The 16,858-nt window shown below is 35.9% G+C and overlaps 4 protein-coding genes across 7 annotated transcripts; all 4 read right to left on the reverse strand.

The window, feature by feature from the left end:
- Window positions 1-5,703, reverse strand: LOC107190937 (membrane-associated guanylate kinase, WW and PDZ domain-containing protein 1-like). Of its 3 annotated transcripts, XM_015579850.1 has the most exons (11): window positions 5,527-5,703; window positions 4,524-4,607; window positions 4,136-4,361; window positions 3,487-3,890; window positions 3,218-3,406; window positions 2,022-3,162; window positions 1,808-1,943; window positions 1,199-1,741; window positions 537-707; window positions 311-445; window positions 1-63 (listed from the first exon to the last, which is right to left on the reverse strand). In XM_015579850.1, the coding sequence occupies exons 2-11, from the start codon at window positions 4,570-4,572 to the stop codon at window positions 49-51; spliced, it is 3,009 nt and encodes a 1,002-aa protein (XP_015435336.1). In that variant the 5' UTR covers window positions 4,573-4,607; window positions 5,527-5,703; the 3' UTR covers window positions 1-48. The 3 variants fall into 3 exon arrangements, with proteins under 3 accessions (XP_015435336.1, XP_015435335.1, XP_015435334.1); XM_015579849.1 differs by lacking the exon at window positions 1-63 and having other exon boundaries at window positions 250-445; window positions 1,199-1,738; XM_015579848.1 differs by lacking the exon at window positions 1-63 and having other exon boundaries at window positions 250-445.
- A 369-nt stretch (window positions 5,704-6,072) lies between these two features.
- Window positions 6,073-8,385, reverse strand: LOC107190966 (senecionine N-oxygenase-like). The gene is made up of 7 exons (XM_015579883.1): window positions 8,192-8,385; window positions 7,763-7,901; window positions 7,412-7,676; window positions 7,203-7,306; window positions 7,040-7,127; window positions 6,809-6,972; window positions 6,073-6,417 (listed from the first exon to the last, which is right to left on the reverse strand). Exons 1-7 carry the CDS (start codon window positions 8,383-8,385, stop codon window positions 6,109-6,111), a joined length of 1,263 nt encoding a protein of 420 aa, XP_015435369.1. The 3' UTR covers window positions 6,073-6,108.
- A 3,041-nt stretch (window positions 8,386-11,426) lies between these two features.
- LOC107190980 (RNA exonuclease 4) lies at window positions 11,427-13,026 on the reverse strand. Of its 2 annotated transcripts, none has more exons than XM_015579900.1 (2): window positions 12,937-13,026; window positions 11,427-12,355 (listed from the first exon to the last, which is right to left on the reverse strand). In XM_015579900.1, exons 1-2 carry the CDS (start codon window positions 12,990-12,992, stop codon window positions 11,527-11,529), a joined length of 885 nt encoding a protein of 294 aa, XP_015435386.1. In that variant the 5' UTR covers window positions 12,993-13,026; the 3' UTR covers window positions 11,427-11,526. The 2 variants fall into 2 exon arrangements, with proteins under 2 accessions (XP_015435386.1, XP_015435387.1); XM_015579901.1 differs by lacking the exon at window positions 12,937-13,026 and adding an exon at window positions 12,440-12,743.
- A 1,163-nt stretch (window positions 13,027-14,189) lies between these two features.
- On the reverse strand, window positions 14,190-16,858 carry LOC107190898. The gene is made up of 8 exons (XM_015579784.1): window positions 16,636-16,858; window positions 16,234-16,531; window positions 16,009-16,162; window positions 15,786-15,928; window positions 15,506-15,702; window positions 15,025-15,427; window positions 14,709-14,957; window positions 14,190-14,638 (listed from the first exon to the last, which is right to left on the reverse strand). The coding sequence occupies exons 1-8, from the start codon at window positions 16,723-16,725 to the stop codon at window positions 14,190-14,192; spliced, it is 1,983 nt and encodes a 660-aa protein (XP_015435270.1). The 5' UTR covers window positions 16,726-16,858.

A 16,858-nucleotide genomic window follows, 5' to 3' on the forward strand; every position in this document is an offset into this window, starting at 1 on the left:
TTGCACCAGACACTTCTGTACTGATTCTCTTAGCACTGCGCAACAGTATTAATCTAACTCTCGCTGCAATAAAACAACCTCTTGCAAATCATTCTTTCCTTTCTTTGTATTGTCTTTAAAATTGCTTTATTTCTTACTACGCGGTGCCGAATGTTAAAATCTGAAGCTTCAAGTGTGAAATTATCAGGGGAATGTTATACGGAGGCAACGTTAGCATTAGTATAGTCACTTGCAAAAATTAATGGCGGTGTTACTAAAAAGTTTGTTATTTTCATATATTCATATCGTAGAGGTGTGGGGGAGCACCTACCACTGAAGGCATCTGACAACCACGTCGAACCAAAAGTCGAACGGATGGTCCACCGTTTCGTATAATTTCGATCGCCTCTGTGTGTGTCATATTTTTCGTATTAATTCCATTTATCTCGATTATCTGATCGCCTACCTGAAAATGATTATTTACGAAATAATATATTTGCAGCGTATGTATTGCTTTGATAACACGTACAATCTTTTGTTAATAAGGTAAATCTTACCCTTAATCGATTATCAATAGATGCGGGACCATTTTCAGCAATTTGTAACACAAATAGGGGCATATTTTGAAATTCACGTCCTCCACGAATACTAAAACCAAATCCTCGAGTTCCACGCGTTAATTCAACGGCGTGGTACTGACCTCCATCTCCGTCACACGTCGGTTCATCCTGCAATAATTTATATTACATATATAGGATCTCCCAGAATAATCTTATTATAAAATTATGACAGAGACACTTTACATCAACATTTTAAAATACAAAGTATTACCAGTTTTTAACACGTTAAACGCCGAACTTACTTTGTTGTCCTTTCCGTTCCCGCCGCGATATGCCGGCAACCGGAAACATACGTAAGGTTACCATAAGACTACGTGTATATTCTTCATATGTATTCTTTGTATCTTATCGAAATCTGTATACTATTACGCGTATATTTGTAGGTCCTTTTACAAATGCTCAAACTACTTATAAGAATACAATTCTTTAAATTATATACCGTCCGTCACCGGTGATTGACGTGGCGCTTAACGTGTTAATAAATTGAATTCAACTCTTTATAAATCATTTATGTATCGATGTTACACCTTCTTCTTATTTTTGCTCCTGGACACTTTTTATACTTAACTGAAAGTACCTAAATAAGTAATGAACAATACCTTTTGAGACAGAGACGTATTACTGCAACAATCATCAAGAGGGTAACCGATTGTCAAAGTAACAGAATACCCGGAGTCCTTAATCAAATTCACAATATCTTTGTGGCAAACGTTCGTAATATCTACATGATTAACGGCAAGAATATGATCTCCCACATTTAATCGTCCGCACCTTTCCGCGGGCGAACCTTCGATTATTCTACCAATTGTCGAGCCAGCTTTGTTAACCGAGGAAATTATTACAAAACCGAAACCTTCATTCTCCATTCTAGTAACTGTCACATCATAAGGATATTGAAGATTCATTTGTCTATTGTACGGAGTCTGAAGATTGTCCGGCAAGTGTTCTTGTGTGTTAATTCTACGACGTATCCCCAAAGTAACTCTGCCATTTTGAGCTGCAGCGATCATTAACTGAACAACGTGATGATGAGACGAGTTCAATACACTTTCACCATCGACAGACATAATCAGGTCCCCTGTATTTAATCTACTATCCAAATCAGCTGCACCACCAGGTACGATATGTCCAACCGAGACCTGCTGACAATTACATTATCAATACCATTGATTTCCCTGAATTTATACGTTAGCATTTTATTAACTCACTTGAGATCCTTCCTCTGTGCCACCCACTATCCTAAATCCGAATCCTGTATCCTGTCTAATTAATGTGACCAGTGTTTCTATCCATTCTATGTCAGGCACGATCGGACATACTAGTTCATTAGTATATTGAGGGTATCTGATATTGAAACGATGACTTATTAATTTCAGAGAACCCCATATCAAGAACATTAATATGGTTCAAATATATTCTTACCGCGGTATAGAACTGGAATGTGGTTGTTCGTGTTCAAAACTCGTAGTCTCTTTGCGTTTATCCCATATTTCACCAGTATCAACATTTTGCTCTTGACCAATAGAATATACATTGTAGTCTTGTTCACTGTATTGGGAATGAGATTGTGACGTGTATAATTCTTTATAGTAATCCGAATGCAAACAACCGTTTTGTTTTAACATATTATCATGATGAGGTATATCAATAGAATACACATCGTTGTTTATGTTTACTTTATCGTTTGTAACCCAGTCCCTTTTCACAGTATTCCGTACAGAATCGTCGTCTAAATTGGTCATTGCGGCGAAGTTATCGGATAAGTTCGTAATGTTTGCCTTATACGGATCAGTGTAATACATGCCATGAGTATATTCGGAGTACTTATATCGGTTATCAAGCGGATTTAATTCATTATCACTTTGCTCATTCCAATTGGACCTAATTGCATTCGTTGGAGATTTTGGACGATTTCTGGTATCTATGAGCGGTGTTTTCGGTCGACTCGGCACAACAGTCTTCGTCTGAGTGCTGTAGATATCAGCAGTTGGCGTTTTACTCCGGAAAAATTCTTGCGAGTTCTTCTCTTTCTTTTCGTTTGACTTCGATGTCGTTCTTTGTACGTGTATCAATGCTTCTTCATTGCGGGGACAATCTTTCAGAACTTGTACCACCTCGGAGTGACACATGTTTCGCACATTAATATCATTTATGTTAACTAAAATGTCACCCTCCATTAAATTTTTACAACGTTGACGGTCCAAGATCTTCTTCACTTTTTGACCATGAGCAGAATCCGCTATTGTAAATCCGAATCCCATGGTTCCTTTTACAATAGCGATACTAAGAAATTCAGGCTTGGAAGGCACTGGTGAATCCTTACAGTCGTTCAGATCGCTGCTCTCCGACAGAAGAATATCCGTGCTACTGGGTCTTTTAATAGTATTAATCTTATCAGAGATACAGAGATCTGGCATTGAGTTTACAGATGTAGTGGCAAGATTTTCACCATTTTGGAGACTATGTACCGGCAAAAACGTAGAGTCTAGGAAATTGAAACGACCGTTGCTTTGTAGAGCAGGATCCAGGTCCATGTACATCCTAGGATCTTCTGTCAAAATATCTGAGGAAATTGAATTTATTCTTCTAGTAAGAGTTATAGATAATATGAATTTTACCTGGTGCATTAACAGCAATAGTAGTAACAACTTCTGTGTTAGGGTCATTTGGATCAAACGGCAATGAGTAACCTCGACATACTTCTAATGTAACAGTTTCACCACTAACAATTGACTTAAACACATTCACCATTTCATTATGCGTGAAACCCAAAACACATGTATCATTAACATATACCAAGACATCTCCTGCAATTAACATTGTTTTTTGTTGATAGAATCGTTTCAGTACTATCACATATGGTTTATTATGTAAACATATAAATTACCAGTTTGTAATTTTCCATCTAACCATGCTGGTCCATTTGGTACAACACTTTTTATTTGTAAAAATTCTTCTACAGAGTCATCCCCACCGACAATAGTGAACCCTAGTCCTCTTGAACTTTTTACTAAAATGGTCCTTATCCTCTGACCCTTTAGGTTCTCAGGATTTCTAGTGAAATTAGGGCTCTTTCTTTCTCCTAAACTTTGCTGAGCCCTCTTAGCTTGCAATACTGGGTTTTCATATTGAGTTCTACGATTCACATGATCAATAAAATATGTCCCATAAAGAGTATCATCTATTTTCTCCCAACCATATGGTAGTTCATCATCTAAACATTCTTCCAAAGATCTCTTTTGGAATTTGGATAAACGTGGATCCAACCAGTGTGAGGTACCTGTGTTATGGCTGTAATGTACATAAATATTTCAAGTAACAACATAATAAATACAATCTATGGCGATCAACCAATGTACAATGCCTCTCAGTAAATCATGCTGTAACTAGGGTTGCTGATCATGTGAAAATTGTAATAACAATTGATCAATTCATGCTAATATTGTCCTTGTCGCATGTATTTTAGCAAATTGTCACATGATAATCAACCTGAGGAATAACAGGATTCATTGAGACATTCAGTATATTATACATACTCTATAAAATAAACTTCTCCTGTATCTGTATATGCCTTTTCCCAATTTGGAGGCAAAGGTCCTAACTGGTCTTCTGTAGCTTGAGTGCGACTTCTATTGCCCTGCTCTTGATTGGATATTCCTGCATTTGATTCAGAACCTGAATTGTACAAATACGTAGGTGGAATACGATGACCAGTTTCATCACTTCCACTGATAGCTAATACCTCTCTGTCCATGCTTTCTCCTGTAATTGTCCGCATTGCAATAAACATGTAAAAACCCAACTATAATTAGGAATATTGTCTCCTGATGTTCACGAACAGTCCGCGCATATTTGGACATATTTGTACTGTCCGCGGCACAGTAAATGTACTGATCAATACTTAAAAACAATTGAATTACATACCATCATTAGTATTATCGATGGACGTTGTGTCTTCTGTTTTTGTAGCCATTTTACAATTTCCTCGAGTTCCGCCTTAATACCTCGCTAAAATAACAATGAAAAATACAGCGTTCGGAAAATTATGCGAACAAGAAAAATCACTTATTAAATAAATATACAATAATAAACATTCGTACGGAACACAATATATTGTTGGCGGTAACTAAATATATGTATACCGTATCAGGAATAAAGATTATATTTCAACCATTGCGACACCTTTCACGCAACGTTTTCAAACATTTTTCACGTTATGTATTTCAGTATTAGTTACGCGCGTACAATAATCGCGTTATCCGGATCGGCGGGGTCTCAGCGCGACCCAAGAAGAACACTTTTTATCTGCAATTCTAAACATCTTACAGATAAGTGGAAGACTTGAAACGTTGACGGTGAACGAAGTATGCTGGGCTTCCTGACATCGGTCTCGTCGACACCGACACGCATGATACTCTAGCAAGCCGACGGACAGGTGTCTGCGGTAAAATTACACGAAACAGGAGAGGAACACGACACACGACGGACGTGAATGCATTCGTAAGAATGCATTCACCCGAGAGAGCCTGTACGTAGCCCACATATCGCGCATCATTGAATGCAACTTTCTATCCAGGAAAGTAACTTGCCGTCGACTCTCGCGAAACGTAAATACATTTTTCGTTCCGGAGACGCGATTCAAATGCAGTCTAACGTTTTTCCCGTGTACATTGGTGTGCATACATATCTACGAGAAAACGTTACTCGTAGATTCTACTACATCTCTCCTTCTCTCTCCCTTTCTTTCATTCCTTCTTTCTTTCCCCATCGCACGTATACGCATGCACGCGCATACACACACACACACACGTTCGTAGAACGAGATTGAGATTGGCATGGAAATTCACGAAGTGGGAAATAATGATACAGTACGAGCTAGGAAAACGATATTCCGTAGACGGTGTTTTTTTCACAGGGGTCTACTCACGGTGATCACGATCGACGAGATTCCCGGTTGATTCAATCATTGTGGCTCAGCCGTGAAAACGGACTGAAATATTTCGGCACTGAATCACTTTGGAACCATCGGGGTACTAATCATTTTCAAAATGATTGCGGAGAGAAATGTACCCGCGATCGTCACACAACTACATCACACACGACACTGCGAATGCACGCAGTACGCAGTTCGAGCCGTTCGAGGTTCGAGGTATTTAACCCACGTTCACGTATGACGCCGCGCTGTGGATGGATTTTAAACTATACGGGTAGCGCGACGTTCGAACGTGGAATAACGTTTGAAAATTTAAATTTAAACTCGGACGCGAATTCGAACACGAATTTGAATTTCATGTTCATTGTTTTGTACATTTCGACAAATTATAAAATTGTTTACCTATTACCGACTCGAGAATGAACGTTATAACGGTACACAAAACCATCAGAAGACAACATCTCTTTGCTTTCAATATATAGTATTCAGGCAGTAAGTACAATTATAAATAAATTTATACAACATTGATATTCGCTTCGTATTAAGTATAAAAATTAACGTAACAGCACGTGAAATTCAAAGCTGGATGAAATTGTAGTTGTCGATGACTTTGTATCTGCGGTCTCTGTAATGTGTCAGGTCATCCAAGAAGCGCATACTACTTTCGTTATGCAGCTTCGTGATGACAGGTGGTAAGGGCATTACTTCAGCGGTATTCGCAAGATCATCGTAATATTTGCCCTGCTCGTATCCCATCAAGTGAAAGTGTCTCTTCTGGAAGCCCTCTTTCAGTTTTCTCGCCAATTCTTCGTTTTCCTCCCGCAACATATTTGCTTTCGGGGGAAAGGCCTTCTTCCCGAACCAATACTTCAAAATGAATCGGACCTGGAGTTAAAAAATCATTGTGAAATTAGCAATGGCCGTATAAGTCCGCTGAGTCGTTGCGATTTCGATGCTTCATCATAGTAATCTAGACTAAGGAAAGTGATACAAATATGTACAGATTTTCAAGGACTAATTTACAGGAAAAAGAATAAACCGGAATTCTGTCCACCGTAAATACACCGATAAATTCTCTGCTATACCGAGCTTTAGACAATCGTGTAGATTGCAAATGCATAAGATCCGCGGTCTAACGGGATCACACGGTTGTGAACACTGTTTCATTGAAAGTATAAGTCAGTTGAATCATACTGCGTAACCGGCGCAAAATCGCATCTACCTTATATATATATATATATATATATATATATGTTTACCATCTTTCGACTCGCACCTGTAAGTCAAACATATTGAAGGCGCAAACGTAATACGGCAGACCGATCAAAACCATGCTGGTATTTTCAGTCGACACAAGATGCTTCCACAGCGGCGTGACCATGTTCGAATCCACTCGTATACCGCATTTCTCGTCCAAGAACGGAAAATTGTATTTATATCCTACGATTAAAGATTAGAATCCGTTAACCTGCACATCATTTAACAGATCAGGTTCAGGAAAACTCACCTGTACAATAGAAAACTACGTCTGCGGATTCGTTCGAGCCATCCGCGAAAATCACACCGTTTTCAATCAACTCCTTCACATCTGGTTTCTACGAAGTTCAATATAGTACCGAATTGGTAAATTGCATTTAAAGAACAGTCTTATAGACAATTTCAATTGGTACCTGAATAACATTGTCAGGAAAAACGGTGCCTATTGGGTCCCTGGAATGATGGCTCAATATAACTCGCGTCGCTTTTTTCGATATGTCCACGGCCAAGTCCATTCCTGTCGTTTCACAGCGACGAGAAATATTAATATCGACATTAAGAAGAAAGAAAAAGTCCGTGAAAGAAAAAAAAAGTGACAAGATAATTATGCGTAATGACGTACCGGAAGGCCCGGCGCCGATGACCAAAACAGTTTTATCGGCGAATACTTCGGGAGTCCTGTAATCGTGACTGTGCATTTGTCGGCCTTGGAAAATGTCCTTGCCTCTTAACTTTGGAAGACTAGGCTCGAAGTAATGACCGTTGCACACCATAACCGCGTCGAAGGACTCGTTCGTGACAGTGTTTCTCTGCAGATCTTTCACCTTGATGGACCACTTCCGGTCTCCGTTGTTCGTCGGCTCGACCAGTTCGACGTTGTGTAGAAACTGAAAGTATACCGTTGCACGTTTATTACAGAAATTAAAAAAGGAGAGATGGAGACATAATATTTCGTTTGAGAGAAGAACCGTACCCTAATATGCTGGCGCAAATTAAAATGATCGCAGTAGGATTTCAGGAAGTTCAGCATTTGCGTGCGGGTCAAGTAACTTTCCGGACTATCCGGCACAGGATAGTCGGGATACCCCATCACTTCCTTCGGCAGATTCGTTCTATACAACACAAACGATTTTATTCATAAAATAAAATAAAAGGGACTCCTAAGCAGGCAGAAATTTCTGTGATTCCAACTTGAAAATAATATTCGAACAAAATATTTCGCTTTTTCTAAAGTACAAAAGCCAGGCCCTCTCATTTTATTAAACTTTCTTGCTGTATTTCGTTTAATCCCTTAACGCCCAGTATTGCGCCTGTGCAACACTCATTTTAAAAGTGCGTCAGATTCTGTCGTCGGTCAAGTTTTGTCTGATCAAAGTGAACTGATTTATTGTGAACGATTTACCTTAAATTCTTGTACATACTGGTGTGTATCGGTAACCCGTACTTGTCCACGCCAATCTCCTCTCTGTAAACCCATGTTCCTCCAATCTGGTCTGTTTTCTCGTAGCAGATCACTTGGCAGTCGTACGCGCCGGAAGTGCAATGCCGTAGGGCCGCGAGACCAGCGGATCCAGCACCGATCACCGCGATCTTCATGATAAGTTTGAGGCTTGAAGGATAAGTTCTGTAAATCCACAAATGCAACCAGCACGATAATTCTTCCGTATTCGCTCGAAACGACACGGCTCCGGTTCAATGCACGTATGTAACAGATAACTTTGAGAAGCAAAAACACTGACAAAAGTTATTTATCACTTATTCACGTTTAAGAATGAAACACTCTAATCGCATTGGGGTAAGGCCAATGGTATTATTCGCCGTAATATCCGATGCGGTGTGAAGCTTAGTTACACACGGTTGCGTTCCAAATGGGGGGAAAGGTGTAACGAACGAAAGTCGCGTATACACGGGTACGTTTTCTTCGTTCCTTTTTTTTCACGTGATACACACTTTCCTCGTTGTTGCTTAACTATCCAGTAGCGAGCACTGAACGGCGCGGTTACATACATACATGTACATACATATATCGATACCGAACACACGAGATAAAACGTGTCGGGAATTACGTTTCCCGTTTACCGATAAGAATATTATTATTGAACGATAATACGTCGAAAAAAGCGAGACACCGACTAACGTAGCGATGAAAGAAAAATCTGGAAAAATAAGGATTTTTTTACTTACAGAATCGTAATTACAAGGGACGCGTGGAATCGTCCGTCGGTGGAGACGATGTATTGTGGTCGGAGAACGGAATAGCAAATGACCGATCGTAAAATAATCAACGTGTATAAAGTCGAAGTGTATCTCTCGAAAAGAGGCTGTCACTGATAACAAGGCCGTCGAGTGCCCCATGTGTTTACAATATATAAGGAAACCGTCCGACCACTTGTTCAGGAAGTGGTTCGCCTCTGGATGGCTGCATTAACCGTGAAGCGGTTAATGAATTTATGATTACTGTTAGACGACCCGCAGTGGGTGTATTGTTGATGATTGCAGATAAGCTGATCTAAGAAAACCGATGATTACAATAGAATCATTAAAATATCAAGTATTTACTAAACGTCTTCGACCGTATTATTGACCGTATTCTACGCATTAATTTACTGTTCAGTTTCTGGGTACGTCGATTGCTTCAATTTAAACAAATAATTTCGAAACGGATAGTGAAGACTTAAAGTATTCATAGACGATTGCATGACAAACAACTTCTTTAACATGGTCTACTATCTCCGAAGAGTGATAACTTGATACGACAAACACTTAATAGATTTATTTTACTACCTCATATAAATAATTTCTTCACGAATCATCGCTCTTACGCGAGGTGTTATGTCATGATCTTGAAAAGATTTATATATCTGGGTATAAACTAGCGAATAGTAAAAAAGAATACATGTACTATTATAACGTTTAATATTACCTCACATTAATTGTACAATTTGTATGAAATTCAAACTCTTGTCGGGTGGCTGATGAACGCGAAGCTTAGGATTTTCAATGGAGACGACATGCTTTTATAACTGGGTCACCATATTTCAGACTATTCGTATTCTGTATTTGTTGTCTAAGAAAAGGAAGCTATACTTGTAATCTATAATTAAATTGTATTTGCTGCATAATAACGAATAATTTAAACATGTTTGGTAACATAAAAATTAGAGTAGGACACATAAAATAGACAATGGCGCCCGTAGTCTCACGCGCGCCGTCCTCGAAAAGGACACCCCGTTCGGTTAACTCCATTAACTCTACCACATCCGGTTTCTAAATAAATTTTAAACAAAAGAGCCTCGTCCGACGTACGCTATTCTTTCTTCCTTACTTACTCGAATTATATTATTAGAATTTATAAATAAGATTGTTTCAAGTCTTTTAAGCGATGACTGAAAATAACACGTGTAATCATATGTCCAAGCTAATTGTTTTTTTCCTTGGAAAATCTCCTGACTTATACAATATATAAGGAATGGCAAATTGAGTACGGAAAAGTGACCATTCCATCCAAATGATCGCGATACAAGTTCATCAGGTAGTCGAGCGTTTACATGTGGGTCAACAAACTTTCAGGAGCCTCCGGAACCGGGAAATTAGGATAGCACATAATTTCCTTTGGTAGATTTGCTCTGTGTAAACAACTTCAGCGGCTATAAATAGAAGAAACCACAGTTGACTCAACTTTACGCTTGTTTAAAGGAAATTTTACCTCAAACTTTATTATACATGCTTGTGTACGTATAGGTAAATCTATATTGATCCACACCGGTCTCTTCTCTGTAAATCCATGTACCCCCTATTTAGTCTGTTTTCTCGTAACAGATCACCGCGTTTTCATAAATAGACGGTGCACAATTCTTTATAGCCGTGACATCGACCGACCTAGAATCAATCACAGCAATATTCATTCTTTTTAGACGTTTTACGAAGCTTGCGGACTTTGAAATGGAGTTTTAAATGAGTATGGAATATACGTAACGGAGTGTTTGATAATCATCTTTACGCTACCTATCACTTACAAATACTTAACGCCTACTAGTACATACTTAGAGCCTATCGCTTCTATTACCTAATCATTCAAAGAATTCATTGTTCAAAGTTATAAAATAAAATCTAGTTTTAGAAATACACACTTCCGTCTACTGTGCTATATTCCCTTGATTACAATAAAAAATGCATTTTTCATGTTACATTGTTCCAAATTATATACTCAATAGTGACTCTTATTAAATATTATACAACATAAAATGTAAATTATGCACTACGAATGATATGCAGTATTAGAAAAATGTTGACAAATAGAATAACAATAAACAGATGAGATCTGTATGAGAAAGAAGTATATTTCATAATTTTTAACACAATTTTTTACACTCTGATAACAAAATTGTTTATTTACACATTGAGGTTCGGGTAGCTGGATAGAAAATTTAATCTCATATTTCAGAGTACTGCTCAAAAATGGAAGTTGTTGAAAAATTGCACCTTGTTATAAATTGTTATAAAAATCTTAGGAAGTAGTGAATAATAAGTCTGATTAATCTTACATAACACATGTTTTTTTACTGTATATGTTTACATATATATATATATATTTATAAGATATTTTCTACGATTTTTACCTAATAAGAGTAGTCTTTACAATAAGCATTTAAGAAACACATGAAACTTTCTTATATGTACACAGTTTTAACAGATTTTTCTGCGGAGGAAAAAGATTATTTTTCATCCCATGAAAAACTATCGTTTAGAATAGATTTCAGACTCCCACTTATTCTTATACAGTACATATAGGTGCATTGCAGCTCTTGCATCTTCCACTGAGCTGTGTTCTCCTGTCTGTATTTCTATATCTAATAATTCACAAGCAAGTTTCTTTAAGCTGGGTGTGTTCCCTCTAGAGAGCTGTTTGAAGGTTTTAAACTTGGATGTATCTCTCAAATGTTTTCTTGGATGAGATAGGTATAATACATCCAAATCATGTTTCAAAGCATGACCAACCAGAATACGTCCCCTTAAGATCTCTGCTACCTCTTTTTGAACAATCTCAAATTTTTCTCCATTTTGGAGATTGTGAGGTCGGATACCACTGACTTTAGTTCTGTAATCTTGAACAGGCTCCCTTGGCTTAACATATTTATCATAAATGCAATAGCCATGTCGATTTACAATGGATACTCTGGCTATCATACTTTCAGTGCCATCTCCTATGCCTACCATTTCGCAATCCATTGCTACATGCTTTGTCAGCTTTTTCTTACTTTCATCATAAGCTTGTTCTTCATTGAAATGAGGCATAGTGTGTGGATGTATTACAAGTGTATGATGTTTTTTCCTCGAATTTTGGTGATAAGTAATTGTCTTTTTCTTAAGGTTTTCTTCGCTCGGCGTATCTGTCTCCAATGTAGATGAAGTGAACACGATACTCTTAAATATTTGCCAATTACGGCCAGAGGCGTTCCGCTCCGTATGTGGCGTAACGCGATTAGAATTCTTCTTGTTTTTCTCGTCCATGGCTCGCTTGGTAGCAGACTTCTTAGATCGACATTCTTTTTCCGTTTCGTTTTTCCTAAAATTAAAAATACCCATGGGGAAAAACATATTTAAAATTAGTAGCATACAAATTTTGTCATAGCTTTCTGTCAATCCTAACCTTTTCATTTAACACGTGTATATACGAATAGACACAAGCCTTTCGAATATTTCTACAATTTGTAACAAAAATTAAAGTGTAAACTGTCTATTGTCACATACGAATTGAAATATATTCAAGTGGATTGAAGTTATTAGTAAATTTGGTTAGATAATGCGTCAACACAAACATGGCGGCATAAATTTAAAACACGATTGTAAAATTCAATTACGAACTTCCACCATTCTTTCTTCCTGGAATGTACTGATGAAACGAAAAAAACATTACAAACTGATTATCAAGATTTGTAATTAAAATTGTTTTGCTTTCCATCCACGAGAATATTCGTAGATGTTACGAATGAGTCAAGATTGGTCAAGATACATTGAGAAAAATTCAAGTTCAGATTCGAACATGAGAGCTCAGAGTTTATAAATGGGGATTACGCAGTTTTAATGAAACGATTTTTTAAATTCTAGTCAAGTGACGTCTCGTGCACGATCAAATATTTTACAAACCTGACAAATAATATTATTGCGATCAAACACACTACGAAAATTAATGAAGCAAGCATGCTAGAATAACCAGAAATTATTCTAGAGTCTAGAATTTACGTCTGCCAAGTTTGTACTGATGAATCGCTTTTCTCAAAGCCTGCATCTTTCAACGGTTACCATTGGTTACCATCTTCTTGAGTCTTCTGAGCATAAATACCACACCTCTGTGAAGTTAGCCGGACTACTTTAACTTTTTAACTTTTCATTATATCCAATCGATTGGTGGTCGTTTGGTGGTCATTGTTGGCCTAATTAAAACATTTGGTGGTCACGCGTTCTTTTGTAATTAAGTGATCAAAATTTGACCGTGAAGTTAGCCGAAAATTTGTTTTCTTTCGCCGGAATTAGTTTTTTAGATGCTCAATCGATGCGTAATCGTTTGGTGGTCATTGGTGGCCTAATTATAACATTTGGTGGTACTTATAGTAGTTTCTATAAAAAACGATAAAAACGATGTAGTCATCTGGCGGATACAGGATACAGGTGTACGAACGCACGTTTACAGTCGATAACCACGAAATGTTTCAATTAGATTACCAATCATTAGCACACCTTTCTACAGCGATTCATTTCTCTGAAAAGACAATCTATCCAGAAATATCTGTTTTATCGACTTTAAACGTGCGTTGGTACACCTGTACCCTGATCCGCCCGATAACTACATCGTTTTTTTCGTTTTTTATAGAAACTAAGTACCACCAAATGTTTTAATTAGGCCACCAATGACCACCAATCGATTGGGTATAATGAAAAGTTAAAAAGTTAAAGTTGTCCGGCTAGCTTCACAGAGGTTTAGCCATGGTAGTCAATTTAGAGATATCCCCTTTTTGAATCATTAAAATATACTTACAAGGAAAGGAGTTTGAAAAATAAACTTTTAATAGTTTTGTCATCAATCTTATTCATATATAAAAATAGATTTTAATCATAAAAAGTGTTTCCTTTTACTGTTCTTGATTTTTTAAATTATTTGACGTCTATACACAAAGTTTTTAGTCAACAAAATGGACTATGAAAAAAAACAAACAGATTGAATATATATAGTACATAAAGTATATAAATATATATGTATATATATATATATATATATATATACACATATATGTATACATACTAATTATTTATTGAAGGTATTATACAAAACATATTACTCTTAAACAAAGATAAAAATAAATGGTTCTGCAATGTATTTTGCTCATTTCTACAGTCATTTATTACTCATTACCATGCTTTGTATAATTAATCCCACGACTTGGTGTATGATTGCTGCGTTCAAGTAATTTCTTATAGCGCTCAACTAAGTCGCTAATCGAACGTCTTTTTTGTTTCGTCTCTGTGTCCCTTTCGGTTTGTGTGATAATTTTGTCATGATTGCTTATAAATTCTGCTTTTATTGTTTCACATATATTAAAGTGACAAGGCACATTCGATTTCCCACCGAGCATGTTTACCATATCTTCCAACTCAGACACGTCTTCAGACTTATCGTATTTCGTGATAGTCAATTTTACTGGAGTAGTAAATTCCACACTGTTATCGCACAAGTTCTTTGTCGACATATTCAAACTGAGTTCAGATATATCTTGCATTTCTTCAATCATATTTGCAATTGCAGTTGAGTTTGCCTTTGAATTACAAGGTATAGACATGACACTTGTGTTTCCTGTGAAAAAAGGAAATTTTATGTTTTGTAATAAAAACTAATATCGTAATAGTTCAGTTTTTTCACAAACCTGCATTGTTGTTTCTTTTTGTACGCGTAGAAAATAATCGAGAATATTTTTCCGCTTGTTTACAAGATAACAATTTCTTTTTACTTGACATTGGACATGAGCGTAATGAAGAGTTCTCACTGTTTGTTGGTGACATTGTATCATTGAAATTGATGTGAGATCCCAATAAATTACCCCTTAACTTTGATCTATGTGTAGTATAATTCTGCTTTAAATGTTCATACCTCGAAAACAGTGGTCTATGTACAGCTAAAAAGTATTTTTAAATATAATATTACATACTTAATGTTCTGAATAGTTTCGTAAATAATATTACCTTCTACTGGAGTAAGTTGTAAGTGTTTATGTAGATCAGCTTCTATGTCTGTACAACTGGTATCAATTGTTATGATAGGTGATGACATTAAGAGTACATCATTAGTCATAGGTACTTCTGCGTCATCATAAATTTGTAAAATATTCTTTTCTTGTAATATATGACACAATGTTTGTTGTATATCTAATGTCATTGTTTTGATATCCTCTGAATGTATTTGAAACTTGTTTAAAGCTTCTGTTATATCTGTGCAACTTGCCTCTACTTGTAATTGACATTCTGAAAGATTCTCTAATGCACTCAATTTCAATTCTTGATATATCCGAGTTACTACTGAATTGAATAGTAAAATGAAATTATGTAAATCTAATTTATCATTTTTATATAATTGAAATAGAATGCTCTGAAATGCAAAATATATTTTTTTTATTGCTTTATAAATTACAAGGTGAATATCAATGAATTTTAGAAAACTACGTACATGTACATCATGGGGGATTAATTCATACAGTTCCAAATAATCTATTCTTTGAAATTGCTTAGCATCTAACATCTTTATATCATTACTATTGCTTAGTACTATGTTATTCAATTTATGACTAAGCTGTTCTGTATCTTTTAAAACTAAATTCTTTATCTGTATGTAATTCAAACCAGTGTTTAAATTATTCTTCCATACTGAAATTTATACATATATACTATATTTAAGAATGAAAATAGAAAATGCTGACTATATAAAATTTTTTAAATAGAATACTAACTTTGTATCACATCTTCATCATTTACATGAATCAAACGTTTCTTAATTGTAGAATGCACAGGAGCATCATTTGAAAAAAGTTTAATTACTTGTTCTCTTTCAAAAATTTCTGTTTTTATATTCTTTAACTTCTGTTCCTCGTTTCTGAAAAACAAAAGAACAAAGTAAAACATTTGAATTATAGCACTGCAACATAAGGAAGGTTCAGAAAACATAGACATTACTTCAAGAAAGTTTTTGCTGTTTCCACCATATCTGATAAATTTTGATGATATTTTAAGTTATTAGAATAAATTTTTGTATTTGTCTTCTGTAAGAGTTCTTTTCCTAAGTTTCCCTCGATTCCTGCTTGTGGCATGAACAGGACATTATAATTACCTAAAAGAATAAAAGTTACTTATGAGAAACTATATATCATAGCAAAATAATTTTAACAAGAAAATTCTTACTTGTAGAAGAAATATACTTTCTTAGTACTACTTGTGATAATTTCAACATAATAATTACAAATTTTTTTCCGCTAGCATGAAATAAATGAGACACAAGTATGTTTGGAAAATTAATGTCACGATTTTCAGTAGATACAGTTGTCAATAAAGTTTTAACATTATTACGATATTTTGCCTCTGTTTTTTTACAAGTCACTGGCCATTCGATTAATTTTTTAAAGCGTTCCGCATCGTATGTTGTTAATAAATAATGGGAAATGTGTAGAAAACCTGCAGTGTTAGGCTTGTCGAACATGCCCTAGAAAGGAAATAATTTATGATGAAAAATGTAAATGGACACAGAATGATATAAAAAAGTACATCAAAAATATTTAACACTTTTTTAATAAGAAAAGAATGTACCTCGCGGAAGTGTTTCTTGAATTCATCACTGGGTGGAACTTGTTGTGTCAATAAGTGTACATTATGATGGAACAATAGGCTTGTGGCCATTGTATCTAAATAAAACTGATAAAGATTCTCTATAAAATTGAGTAACTTTAATTGAAGTAATAATATATATGCGTAATTAGGTATCTTCTGTACTTCATAACAACAATGAAAGAAATGTGAAGATTACGTTAAA

Source organism: Dufourea novaeangliae, unplaced genomic scaffold (assembly GCF_001272555.1).
Source record: "Dufourea novaeangliae isolate 0120121106 unplaced genomic scaffold, ASM127255v1 scaffold208, whole genome shotgun sequence".
Lineage (NCBI taxonomy): Eukaryota > Metazoa > Arthropoda > Insecta > Hymenoptera > Halictidae > Dufourea > Dufourea novaeangliae.